The following is a 14,360-nucleotide window of genomic DNA, read 5'->3' as shown; positions in this document are numbered from 1 at the left end:
CGCTCACGATCGCATTGGCTGTGCAGAGGACCCGAACCAGCGGCAGCTCGAGAGCATACAGGAACGTTACCTGGCCGCGCTACGGGTGTTCACCGAGCAGCGGTTCCCCAACCAGAGCTCGCGCTTCGCCGAGCTTCTGGCGCGGTTACCGGACATCCAGGCGGCCGCCGCGCTGCTGCTGCACAGCAAGATGTTCTACGTGCCCTTCCTCCTCAACTCGTCCATCACCAGATAGTCTCGCGGGACGCCAGCCCGCCTGTGTGTGATACCAGAGACAGTGCCGCCCGATTGCGCGGGGCCCCGCCTGTGCTCGCGAGCGCCCGCCGTCGCTGCCACACCTCTCGGCCCACATCGGGACCAATTGCTCCACCACTCCGTGGCAGCCAAAAGATAAATCTTGCCCGTCTCATCTTCGATGCGCACGTAACTTTGACAAAGAGCGATTCCTTTAGGTTGTGATGCGTCGCAATGATTCGGAAGAGTACGCGCAGTTTCGGGCATTCTAGCGTCCCTTGAGATTTCTGCAGACTCGGTGAAAAAAACAAACAAAAGTCGGGTTTCCACCGGTAGTCTAATGTGCAGCGCACAACGGCGATGAGACACGGCGCCATCGTGTTTCGTGATCTTAAACCACAAAGTTGCCTCCTTTGGGACTCCTTTACAGAACTCCCAATAAAGTTGGCGCTGCGCCAGTAGTGCAGATAGGCACGACGAGTGTGATAATGTATTATATAGCGATTTGCCACGTCAGCTTCTCTTTTCATCTCTTGAATATAAAATGAGATACTTTCGCAAACGGCTCACTAAGAGTGCCGTTCAATATCAACATGTACACTAAACAAAAGTCACTCTGAGAGTGTATATAGTGCGTCAGAAAAGCATTGGCTATATTGATAAGATATATTCAGTGCTACTATTTACTGTTAATATTCACTGTTGGAGAAACGAAGTAGCGAATAAACACAGCACGATTGTTAAGTTTGCCAGTCACAATTCTAAAAGAAAAGGCGTTCGCGCGCCGTAGAATTCCTCCTAGCATTCACTTCTTGTCAGCAGGATGAATGCGCCCCCATAGGGTCGGCACAATAGACTTACCAAAGATGACAGGTGACGGACGGCCGTTTGTGCTCGTGCGGAGCTTGACGACACATTGGCAGGGATATGACGATGACGCCGTGGGTACATCGCTCCTGTGCGCCGCCTATAAGTCGCCGAGGGAAGACCTGTGCACGCGAAATCTTGGCACGCTGCCTGTCGCATAGGCAACGAACACCCCAGCAGTCGATCCAGAGAAAACCAAAACGAAATGAAAACGGGCTCTCATATTTCCAGAAAGTTGACGCACGTTTAAGTTACGGCCCTTCCTTTCCGTACGGGAATAGCTTCGTACAGGTTACCCCAACCGAGCCTAGATTACTACTGCCAACCGAGAGGTCTCCGCGCGGGTAGCCCGACATCACACGCAGTCACTAATGGTCAGAGAACCAGGCATCTTGTATTATAGCCAATCATTATATATATATATTCGTCGCTCAGCGTGAGAGGCGAGTGCTATTTTTTTTTTTTTCGTTTATCGCACGCCCCCTTTTGCTCCCGAAGGAGAAGGTTCTTCTGTTCGCGTATTCGTGAGCTTCCGTTGCGAGGGGTGTGTCCCATTCTGCTAGTCTATTTATTTTGAGCACCCGCCTACGAGTCACAATTCCGGTACAGCACCCTCATCGACCATCCACGACAGGACGGTGGCGCTGTCCCTCCGCGATGTGCCAAACGGCCCCGCAGGCACCGGACGAAACACGAGCAGGCAGACCGGAATCCAGAGCCGCTCGCAGTCACACAAGCGCGTCGGGCGCTGATGCTACACGAGCGGTCCCCGCGCAATCGGGCTCCCCGTTGCTCTCTCGCCTGTCCCCGACGGGGCCAGGAGGCTTCGACGGGACACGTGCCACAGCCTGTGCGAGAGCTGTCCTGCGACCGCATTGTTTTTGCCACTGTGCGGCGGACGAGACAAAAGGATGTGGACAATGGTGACTGTTCGTAGTCTTCTTCATCTTATTTTTTTCACGTTTTTTTTTCTTTTTTACGACGACCAAAAAGAAGTATATAGAGAGGGAAAAGAGAGCGCACAAGACAAGAATTTTCTTGGATGGATCCTTTCTTTAGCCTTTCTCACTCTGCGGAGTGCAACCAGCAACAAGAAATACTGCCGAAATGAATGAAGAACTCTCTGACCACTGCCTTTTGTAAGCTTTCCGTGTGCATGCCCCAGGTTGTTGTTCCGCCATGGTGTTGTTTCCGATGCCGCTTTTTTTTTTTCTCTTGTTTTTCTGGTTCTTTAGCCCAGCCAGGGCCCTGGTCCGCAAAACGGTGCGCCTTCACTACGGCGTCGACGCGCAGTGGCGCCCCTACTGCAAGTGGCGCGTATTGTAATAGAGAAACCCTTCGTCCCCAGACCCTTCCACTATACGAGTGACCCGTTGCTAGCGCGTCTGCAGCCACTAACCGCCCAGTGGGCTCGTGAAACACATCTTTTTTTCTTTTCTTTTTTCCAATGACAGCGACCAAAGAGAGCCGAACTACGACGGCCGCCGCGATACGCCATCCCCTGGGAACGACCAGCCTATACACTGCCAACGATAGTGCGCCTCTACGTGGCCATTTTGTGGAACACCGGACGCCAAGCGAACATTGCGGCGAAGAGGGTAGCTATAGCACAGCAACGCGAGGACAGCTTTCTACCGCAACCGCTAACTGGAACGCGAAAAAATGACCCGTCGCAGCACAGATAATGTCGTGCGCCGACAACAAGACGCAGAATCAGGCCCGTCGCAGCGCCGCGTGCAATGATGATGCATAGTTTCGGTTTGAGCAAATCGACCTTAAAATAGTTGAGATGCGGATGCTACTGGTCTTGCCGATATATAGTGCATAGAGAGGGTTATCTAAACCACGCGGTACGGAATTGTCGAAAAGATGATGGTTGAAGTAAAAAAAAAAAGTCGACTGACAAGGAGGACAGAGGCGTGGTGTTTCTCGAGTGATCCCCAGATATGAGCAGGGCCAATAAGAGAGAGAGAACTCGGAACACAGTGGAGAGCAGCCGCGCCCGAGGTTCGCCTCTGCCGGTGGTGGTGGTAGTGGTTAGAAGATGAAAAAAGGCACCTAATTTCTGCAACCCGGTCGGGAGCACGGCGCAGTGCCTACGCCTCTGCCGCGTGCAACAGCACACAGTGCGCGCGCAAAGTCACAGGTGGTTGGGAGAGGGGACGCGCCTACGATGGACCAGCCTCGGGAAGAAATGACATGTCTTCGCGCTAATGTTGCTACGACCGCAACCTAAAAAAAAACTTTTCTCCGTCGTCTGCATGCTGCCGTACTGTACCTTTCTCGGGTGTTGTGTGTGCGTCCTTTTATCGGACGTCCCTCTTTTAAAGACGCGTGTTTCTAACGCGGCCCCTGGGGTACCGCTTCGCTTGTCTCCGTTTTTTTTTTCTGTACTTTTTTCTCTTTCGTTCCCGAATCCGTTTTTGCCAGGACGGCATCACGGCGAATGGGTCCCTTGTCGTTCAAAATGTTCGTTCCTGGAACCTTACGCTCGCGTCATGCGAACCGCTTCTGTGCATCTCCGATGCAGCCTTTAAGGAACTGGGGGAAGCAGTGCGACTGATGGAAAAGGAAAAAAAATGTAAAGAAGTACCGTGCTGTCCTCGCTTTTTTTTTTCCTTTTGGACACACCCGACGTTCTGAGCGCTAATTGTTTAGGGTGGGATTTCATTGGCCAATACACGCACGCCTGTTGGGTGTCTCTTTTCTTTCTTTTTTTATTTTACCCAAAGCCTTTAGCACGACCCCCTTCCCTTATTATTGAGTTATTGCTGTCAAATGTCGACTGCCTTGACAGCGGGACGTGTTATTTGGGTTGTTCTCGGCTTAATTTTGTTTAATAGACCCTATATAAGTGGTTCTTATGTTTGTTTTGTTTTTCTAGGCTGTTGTAGGGAAACGTTATTGTAATTATTGCCATTACGTGAAAGTCGTGCAAGAGCGCACTGTTGTTGTCACCATGATTTTTTTTTTTGCTGTGCTTTTGAGCGACACGGTTTTTTGATGCATTTTTTTTCTCTCCTGGTCGTTATTGTTGTTGGTGGCCATTTGGTGTGAAAAACGCAAAAAGGACGCTCTCCTCCCAGTGACCCGCGTTTATAGTCCTTTCCCTTCTCCCCCTTCTCCCCCTCAACCCCTTTTTCCCCTCCACAATTGTTTACTACACCCACCCTAGTCAAAAGGAAAAAAAAACGATTTTTTTACTGCCTTTATCGTCTTCGCCACATTCTTATATATAAATAAAATAAATCAATATATATATAAATATATAAATATATATATGAATATATAAAGAAAGGTATATGTATACAACAAAACAGAGAACTGGCCAGAGAGAGAAACTAAACGTGAGAGAGAAGATATACATTTATGAAAAGGGTGTGTTTTTTCTACGTAGGAAAAAAGGAGGAATGAATGGCTTGAATGTTGCAGAGAGCGAGAGCGATTATGACGGATCGACACACCATCACCGTGTAACTGCTCCAGCACAAACACACACAAACACACACGCACGCATACATCAAAGAAAAAAAAACATGGAGCGGCCAAAATCCATCCATATAATCTTTTTCTTTCTTTTATATGATTTGTTCTTCGCTCCTCTTTAGGTCGCTCGATGGCTTTCCTTTTCGACGGAAGGGTTTCTTTCGCTACCGCCTCTCTACCACTCACCCATCCCCATTTTTTTTACTATATCTTTGATCGCCCGCTAATTGATAGTTCGACACACACTTGCCATTGGATTGGCGTTTACCGGAGAGAACTTACAAAACGTTACCCTATATCTGAGCGAATCGGGCGGAGAATATAAAGATAGAGAACAAAAGGAAAGAAAGAGGAGACGGCAACGAATAAGTGCTGATCTTCTTCCCACTAAAATCAGTTCCCAAGGCTAGAGCTCCGCAACCTCCCCTCTACCCGCTTTCTTCCACTTTGTGCATTTTTGTTATGTTTTGTTTAAGTATTATAAGAGTTGGCGAAGTAAATGTCTGGCTTCTGTGACAGCCCTGAGCTATGTATAATATACTATATATTAATAACGACACCAGTGACACCGGAAAGAGAACAGCTAGAGCTGGAAGAGAGAATATTCTCTACGGTGAAGGTATCTATATGTGAGAAGAGTGAGAGAGGGGAAAGGGGGTTGAGGGAGGAGCGGGGTGAGAAGATAGAACTAAGCGAAACTGCCACGTCATTAGTTCTGAACGCCGCACGCCTGTTTTGTACATAGTCGTGAAAAAAAAGAAATAATAAGAGTGGATGTCTGCGTGCCTCTAGTTTTCCTTTCCCTTTTTTTGTTTTTTCTTCCCCCCCCCCCCAAAAAAAAAATTGTATTCTTGCCTAGCCGCGCTAGCAAAAACAACCCACGCGAGACGTGACATCATTTCACACCATCTTCTAGACGAGTAAAAAGAAAACGTTCGTGTATTTAAAAAAAACACAACTGTGAAACTGAAGATAACAGAGACAGCGAAAAAAAAACAAAATAAAACTGTATAAGAACGACTCAAGCTATACGATTTTTTTTTTCGTTACACAGCAAAACAATAAATAACGGCAGAGTACTTCACCGTTTCACAGTGACGGTCATCGGAGAACTGGTCACTCGCTCCGTTGATGATAATAATGTACGCTTAGGGGACCGTGACTTAAAAGCTCTGTACAAACAAAAAGAAGCTTCCCCTTCACTCTGGGCCGAGAGCAAACCACTCCCGGTGTTCAACAGCGTACACGTCCAGGCCACGATACGCCCCCTAGACACGACCAAATGACAATAAGTCCGCAGCTTGGGCATTTTCTTTCTTATTTTCTTTTTTCATGTCCCCAAGTACGCGACGCGTGCAAAGGCAATAGGCTGAGTTCTCCGCCGGGTCTCCGCACCAAGTAGCAGAACTGAAACAAAAACGGGCCCAAGAGGCACCGGGCTGGCGATTTCTTTCTTTACGTTTGCGAAATACAGGGTGCCTTTTTCGCAAGCTGCGCCTAATTTAGGCACAGAAAAGGGCTAATAGTATGTCGATGTGGTGCTTTCGATTTGCGCCACAGGAAAAGGAGTTGTCCATTGTTCACTCGTACGAATAGTCGTTGTTCACGTACACAACTTCCCAGTAACAGCACATTTTGACCTTTAGCACATCCCACTATATAGAACGGACGAGCTGTGAGATACTGATTCGTTACGGAGGGATTGGTATAAATATCGCTTTCGGTTGTTCGGGGTTCTCCAGTGTGCCGCAGGGTCACGGTATACGCGGATTGGTTCGCACGCCGCGCCCCAGAACGTATCCCGGGCCAGCGCAATCGGGAATCGAACAGGCAACCACGCGCGAATGCGACTCAGCCACTACTCTCGTTGGGCGAAGGTTTATTCAGAATGACGGAATGCGTATAATAGTGCTTGTTGACTGAATGTAATGCGAGATCAGAAGGCATAATATTAGCCTAAAGCGCAAATTTTCCGACCCATCAGACACTTTACGATATCCGCGAGTGTGAGATTAATGTCGCTTTATCGAGTTGTTTTATCGAAGTCAATATTGAGTACTTATAGCGAAGTATCTGCTCCAATGAGTTACACCCACTTCTAGTGACGCGAAAGGAAAAAGACCGACAGAAATTGATTTTCCTTCCTTCTTAAAACTCAACAGAAGAACAAACACCCTGTATTTCCTGTGTGCGCGTGTGTGTGTGTACGTTTTTCTTTCTTTCTTCACTCATCTGGCGGATCATTGTGTTTCACGATTTTTGTACAAAGGATCTTTTGTTTCTACATTTTCAAAGGAGACGAGCAGAACACTGAAGAAAAAAAAATAAATGTGAAGATATATACATTTATATTATTATATAAATGTATATGTCCTTTTTTCTCCCCTTTTTCGTCGTGTACTGTACAGCTGGTGTTTTATACTTATACATAAATATATATATATTATATACATACATAGTGTAAGAAGGCTTGTGTTTGATAGTTGCGTTGAAGATTCTTGGCTGTACATTGTTTCTTCTTCATCACTTTTTTTTAAAATCTCAGTAGCATCTCTTGTTTTTCATTTCTTTCCCACAAATTGTTCTTTACTTCTTCGGTCCTCTTCCTAGTTTTCTTTTCGGCTGCCACTGGCGGCCGACACACGCACCCCCTTCCCCGATAATGGCGTTGTCATTGAGGAGGAGGAGAAGACGACGTAAATAAAGAAAATTGTGCACTGAACTTGTCGCGGTTTCTGTGACTGGGTCGCTTGTTTGTTTGTTTTTTCACTCGGCGTTTTTTCTATGATACCTATTTTTCATCTCACTGTTGCCTCTTGCGTTGCAAATAAATTATGAAGAGAAAAACAGCGCCCCTTGGGTTCGTGTCTTGCGACGCTCGTCACCCCGGCAACTGCGGACCCCGGCTGGCGGCAGCTGTGAATGCGACCAGGCAAGTACACCCCCCCCCCCCCCCCTCCTCACTGATAACATGCACGCATGCCCAGTATAGCGCCAGAAACGTCAAAACCGTACTTGATCTCGAAAACAGCAGCGAAAAAAATCACAGCATATACACAGAGTGAGTGATGATGAGTGGGGCGAAGCGTCCGTCCTTCCGTGTGTCTATCCGTCCGTGAATGCGTCCGATCGCGTTCGAGAATGCAGACGGCACGCGGGTAACACCGACGAGACGCGAGCCAAGGAAGCCGAGCGCAAGCGTCTTCAACGCGCCCACAGCTCTGCTCCGCCCATGCCTCACCAACGATACACCTCGTCCAGCGACTATCCAGGAGACTGAGAGAGGCACTGGTTCTCCGCGTACCCAGGCACAGCCCGCGCAACAGCCAATCGGGGAGTAGCGGTACAGTGCCATCTATAATATCTTCACTCAACTGCAGCTCATATGTACTTCTATGAGACAGCCCCGTCTATTATACTGTTCGGGAGATACTGCCTTTTTTTTCTTTCGCGTCTCTTCATCTCTCGGTTACGCGTGATGCATGACTGCATGACTGGGTTAAACTGAGAGGAGCTTCGCCCCTAAAAACGAAAAAAAAAATAGCCAGCTTGCAGCAAATAGCGTCACGCTGAGACAGAGAAACTGGTGGACAGGTCCCTGCAACTACGACTCTGCAGTTCTTTAGGACCTGAATAAAATTGTTGAGTGACTGAGTCGTTAACCACCCGTGCAGAATGCTTGGGCACTCATTGAGCGCGTGACAGTTCACGATGACGATAATTTTTTTCCCTACAACATGCAACAAACCTCGACCATAACAGCTCTGCCATACAAAATTTAAGAAACGCGGACAAAAAAAAAAAAACAAGAATACAAGCAACACAGTGCCTGTAAAATGTGCATCGCTGTTCGTACAACCGTGTTGTCTTACATTTTTCGCGGGTGTTCTCAACATCATGCACAACCAACTAGCCCGCCAGTCAATTAACCTAAGAAATGAGTACCGGCACGAAAATTTCAGTTATTTTTTTAACGGTGAACGAAAAGCCGTGCCCACAAGAGGCTATACACCGTGGCTGTTGATTGTAAGTGTTCCCTAAAATAACTATTTACATGTTCTGAAGCGCTACAGCTTCGGTTCCTACTGTACCCTGACGTGACGACACAGAATGAGCTTGTCACGTACTCGCGCAAGATATCCAGACGTTTCCACGGCAAGTACGCTCCACGGCTACGTTGGTGACGCACAAGCGGCATTGTTTCGGTAACTGACGTGATCCCAACTAGTCATACGTGGTGAGTGAAATAACCATAATTGATGACGTAGCCTGACATTATGCTAGTATCAATATCAGCAGGTACGACGTGCGAGAATCGACTTTATTTAAAAAAAAAATATCAGCATTTAGTGAACTTCACGCTTGCTCAGAGCCGTCTCCGTACGGAAGAGATTTGTACAGCACCGCAAATTCAGGTTCAAAATTTGGTGTCATTACGCCCTTAAAGCGGCAGTAAATTGAAATCAACGGTTTCTGTCTAATTGGCAAATTATATCCTTTCACAATAGCGAAAACTGCACTGTTGCCATTAGAAGTAGATCTATACGTGGCGACGCTGCCCTGGGGTTTCCGCACCAACTCCTCGTGACGTCACAGATACTGACGGCGTCTGCTTCGGCCTACGGAATTATTTATCGGTGTGTATGAGTTACATCTTAATGCTACTTACAGAGCAGAAACCTGGCAGATAACAAAGTGGGTTCAACTTCCGTTGAGGACGACGCAGCGAGCAATGAAAAGGAAAATGATAGGTGTAATCCCAAGGGACAAAAAGAAAGCAGGGTGTGTCACGGAACAAAATGGTGTTAAGAACGTCATAGTCGAAATCAAGAGGGAGAAATGGACATGGGCCGGGCATGTAGCGCGTAGACAGGATAACCACTGGTCATTAAGGGTAACTAAATGGATTCCCGGAGAAGGCAAGCGGGTTAGGGGGAGACAGAAGGTGAGGTGGGCAGATGAGATTAGGAAGTTTGCGGGTATAAAGTGGCAGCAGCAAGCACAAGATCGAGTTGACTGGCGGAACGTGGGAGAGACCTTTGTCCTGAAGTGGGTATAGTCGGGCTGTTGATGATGATGATTAGTTACATTGTGCGATAAGGGAGCAAGAGGAGTTAACGTAAAGTGTTTCCGGATATTTTAGCCAGCCGATGAGTCAAAAATAATACGTAGAATCATTGAAGTGCGTCACTTCTCGCTAATAATGAGGGACTTGAGCTTCGGCGAGCACGAAGTTCGAAAATGAAAAGTTAGCCTTCATTTCTCCTTTAATAGAGAACCTATGATGACCAACCTAATAGCAATAAAATGCTTGAAGAATAAATTATCAGTCCACCCTAATTTAGAATTAAACTCAAAGGGCCCGGAAACCACCCAGAGGTCAAAATTCAATTGTGGTGGGGAAATTGTGCACGAGTGCACGACGTACACGGAGCCGTGATAATTTTTCGCAACGGTGCAGTAATAATAGCAGAGTTAGACGCGCTTGATTATCGAAACCGTGACGACCCCACTTTTCGCTCTCTCGTGCGCTTCCCTCTGCTGGTATCCTCTCCCACGCCGCTTTGCCCTCTCGCCGAGCGGCCCTCCCATACCCCTCCCAATCTCGCGTGGCACACGTCATCGCTGACGCGATGCTTGAAACACCATCTACCTCCGGTTGCCGCGACTCCGTCAGCTACTTTGTCAGCTACTTTGTAGCTGCGTGCTTGTTGGCGAACCGTAGCTGCCGTAATCGTGCCGGTATGGACCCTGCGTTGCGCGCACGCCTTCAAAGGATCGCCAACGCGATGTACCCGTAAGGAGACACGCTGTGCCCCGCACGTGTTGCACGCAGGCATTGATTGATTGATTGATATGTGGGGTTTAACGTCCCAAAACCACCATATGATTATGACAGACGCCGTAGTGGAGGGCTCCGGAAATTTCGACCACCTGGGGTTCTTTAACGTGCACCCAAATCTGAGCACGCGGGCCTACAACATTTCCGCCTCCATCAGAAATGCAGCCGCCGCAGCCGGGATTCGATCCCATGACCTGCGGGTCAGCAGCCGAGTATTTTAGCCATTAGACCACCACGGCGGGGCTCACGCACGCAGGCAACACGACGAACAACAACAAGCAGTGCGGACAGCTGCTTGCAGACTGACCGGAAGTCGTAGGTTCTTGGTCGACCATTCACAGCATATTTGGCGTATTTGGCTCGATGCGTCAGAGATGTGCACGGCGCGTCACGCGGAGGCCTGAAAGGCCCGGAATAAAAGGAGGGATTGTTTCTTAGAACTTGTGGCGCGCCGGCTGCTCGTAGCGCTACCACATGTAGGATCGTTGATCGCGACGGCATTCTTCACACGATGCGTGCGTTTACTTGAAATGCCTGAAAAAATATCGGTAGTGGTTTACGGGCCCTTTAAGTGTACCTTTATGATTTGTTCTACATGTGACCTGCAATACATGGTGACTGGCGCTTCTTAAGTTTGTCGACAGGGCACCTAGGGCAGCAGCTTCATTCCGCCCGTTGAACATTCTATTCCGACTCGTTTCTTGCGGTTTCAGGCTCATGTACTCGGCTACAGAACCGATTAGGAACTTTAAACTTTTCTGATTGTTTTCACAAGATCAAACTCTTCAAACTCACCGATAAATTGCAAATTTCCTAACGAAAGAGAACCAACTATGCAAGACGATATTTTGACAACAATGGCAATCAAAACAAAACTTTCTACCTAGCAATCTTTATTTTTACTTGAAAGTCTGAACACAAATTATTAATTTAGAACTAATTCAATGTTCATGCGACACGTTTTAAATATCATTTATATCAGCACATTTGCTTTCCACACCCTATTTATTGCCCATAGATTGCAAGGATCAACTACGCTGGCACATTTAAACGTCCAGCTCCCTCCGAATTTTCCCCCTCACTTGTGAAGACCTTCTGGTATGTTGCGACACCGAAGGTGTACATGAAAGGTTTATCACGGAGCATGCCAACCCATTGCATCACTTGGTGGCGTTCAACAATCACTGCCAGAAAGCGGCAAGCATAAGGAGGGATGGCAGTGCCGCATACTAATTCATGACGTCGTAATCAGCTGGCCAGTTTAAAACTCGCAAAACCAGCAACATGCACCCGAAGGGTCTCCATTTCTTTTTGGTGTACGACTATACTATAGCTTCACACTAACGATTGCTTCGTCTATTCGCCACTCCCGAAAATGCTGTTTGTGCTGTCAATGGTGATAAAATAAAGAAAGCTGCAATCTACGGGGTTCGGCGGCACTTTCGCACTCCACTGCGATAGATACACTGTGGCATTGAGTCACGGTGTTCGACAGAAAGCACGAAGGTGCACCCACTGCAGGTCACTCCTCAGACAGCGGAAATAGTTGCGCTGTGCGTCCTGTCTGTTTAGAGAATACAGACCGTGGGCGAGTCGCACTTATTTTTGGTTGTTTTATTTTAAATATAAAAGGCCTTCCTATAGCGTGCCGATGGTGAAGAGCGCAGGTGTTCGTGCGTAGAAGTGATTCCCGAAAGATGCAAGCACTTGTGCGCGGAACGGGAAATTTCGAACTGGGACAGCAGCAATGTAAGAAGGACAGTAAACAGGGGGGAAATGCTGTTTCTAATTGTAGTCATTACTCTCACACGTTTACAAGATGAACGCACTTGTCGCGAGACGATGCGCGGTGAACAAGAAAACGCGGAAGGAAGCGCGGGTGGCGACACCACCTTTTGAGCTAGCAACAAACGCCGCGACTTCATACATTTTGACAGCATCTACTAAGACCTACGTATAGTTCCCGAACAGTAATAATGAAGAACATTGTCTTCTGAATGGGTCATATACTTACTGTACCAAGTGTAAGGCAATTTCGTTGAGTCAGTGTCACCAGAATACTAAAAATACACATAAGATAGATATGTGGGATTTAACGTCCCAAAACTACCATATGATTATGAGAGACGCCGTAGTGGAGGGCTCCGGAAATTTCGACCACCTGGGGTTCTTTAACGTGCGCCCAAATCTGAGTACACGGGCCTACAACATTTTTGTCTCCATCGGGAATGCAGCCGCAGCTGCCGGGATTCGATCCCGCGACCTGCGGGTCAGCAGCCGAGTACCTTTGCCACTAGAACTCCGCGGTGGGGCTCTTTACGTCTTCGTAAAAAGCGTTCAACCAAATCATCATCATGGCTGGATGTAGGTGCGTATAAGCTTGTGCCACGTTCATTTTGTACCTCTTGTTAGGTCAAGTATGACACTTTGCCCCCCTCTCACTAATGTTTCAGTATTCCTCCATTTCATATTGCCAGCTATATTTTTATATAAGGAACCCCCCCCCCCCTCTCCAATTTTTCTTCTGCCATCTAAGCCCCGATAGCATCAATCCTTCAGCAGAGTATAAGCCTCGTGTGTCCTCGCAACTTTGCGGAGTCCTTTTAAATTCCATTTAACACACTCAGGGGTGGAAGCGGGCTTCAGTCTTTTGGAGCAGCTTTGAAGCAGTAGAAAGAGAGTTTCGGAGCAGCTTTAGAGCAGCAAAAGGTGTGTTTTGGAGCATCTAAATTTAGTTTTAGAGCAGATTTCTCGGGTCACGCATCGCTGTTGATTAGAATTTTGCTTTCTGTTAAACACAAAACATTTTAGTGGTTTTTACTAAGCATGCAATGCTGATCAAGCGAGTGGACTTAGCCGAAATCCATATATATTAAAACGTTGAAGGTGAAAGCGCAGCAACTCAAAAAAAAAAAACATAAGCGGCGTTCTGTACAGCTACTAGATCTTAGACGGATGAAATAAAAAGTTAAAATGTTCCAATGTTGAAAACGTGATTAAAATACCGCATCCAACAATAAAGGAGTATTGACACCTTTTTTCGAAGGCGAGTTTGTTCTGCCATAAAAATCTCCTGTATACAGAGATCACTCTGAGGAAGTGTGAAGCTCAGCAAATGCGGACAAGACATTTTGATGTTAAAGTGAAATTCTTCTTGGCGATTCTATTGTCGTCAACACTAGCTTGACGTCAGGCTACAGTACTAATTTCGGTGACTTCACGCAGCAGCCTGGCAAGTTGGCATGACGCCAGGCACCAAAAAAACAACAAATGGCAGCCTGGCTGCGCGTCGCCTTGGCACGATCTGTCGCCATGGTACCGATATTTTTCCCTGTGAAGTCTTGCGCTAGTGAAACGGGGGATAGGTGCAAGTTCCACCGATTCCCGTCTGATTCGGCGCTGAGACAAGCATGGGTTGACTTCGTGCGCCGTGGCCGAGTCTGGACGCCGACCAAGCAGAGTTTGCTCTGTTCACTCCGCTTCACTGTAAACGCTATTGACTTTTAGGGCAACCGGAAGATGTGTGCGCGAAATCGAGCAATAGACACGGAATTCTTGCCATTCGACGTTCCCGATGTGCACGGCTTCTTGCATGGCGTTATCGTTGTCTGGTGCCTCTTCTTCCGACGAGCTCGCAAGCGGGTCGAAAGCGAAATGGTTGGCAGGCTCAGCATCTTCTTCTCTACCGAAGTCATAACTGTCGTCATAGTCGCTTGACCAAAGTTCGTCCATCGTTGACGGCGCACAGGATGCTACACGTGCGGCGCGCAGCAGACGACAACTGAGCCACGGGTGCCCGCGGATACGTCACGATAACTTGCGCATCCGCTTAGCCCAGCCCCGGCCGATACTAGAGAAAAGGCTGAAACGTCTTTCTGTCATATTTCAGATTACCATTCAACGCTGCCCGAATTCGCCGCAAGCTGCTGCC

At 47.7% G+C, this 14,360-nt stretch overlaps 1 protein-coding gene across 4 annotated transcripts in view; it reads left to right on the top strand.

Annotated features, from left to right (window-relative positions):
• The window catches only part of LOC119187099 (nuclear hormone receptor 4), a 185,300-nt gene extending 177,861 nt beyond the window's left edge, over positions 1–7,439 (top strand). For all 4 annotated transcript variants that reach the window (XM_075884853.1, XM_075884854.1, XM_075884852.1 and 1 more), the window contains exon 7: positions 27–7,439. In XM_075884853.1, coding sequence (XP_075740968.1) covers positions 27–235 — 209 coding nt within the window. In that variant the 3' untranslated portion in view covers positions 236–7,439. The remainder of the gene's footprint in view (positions 1–26) is intronic.
• Positions 7,440–14,360: the final 6,921 nt, after the last annotated feature.

Source organism: Rhipicephalus microplus, unplaced genomic scaffold, assembly GCF_043290135.1.
Source record: "Rhipicephalus microplus isolate Deutch F79 unplaced genomic scaffold, USDA_Rmic scaffold_49, whole genome shotgun sequence".
Taxonomy (NCBI): domain Eukaryota; kingdom Metazoa; phylum Arthropoda; class Arachnida; order Ixodida; family Ixodidae; genus Rhipicephalus; species Rhipicephalus microplus.
The sequence above is the reverse complement of the archived record's forward strand: the minus strand, read 5'-3'. Positions and strand labels throughout refer to the sequence as shown.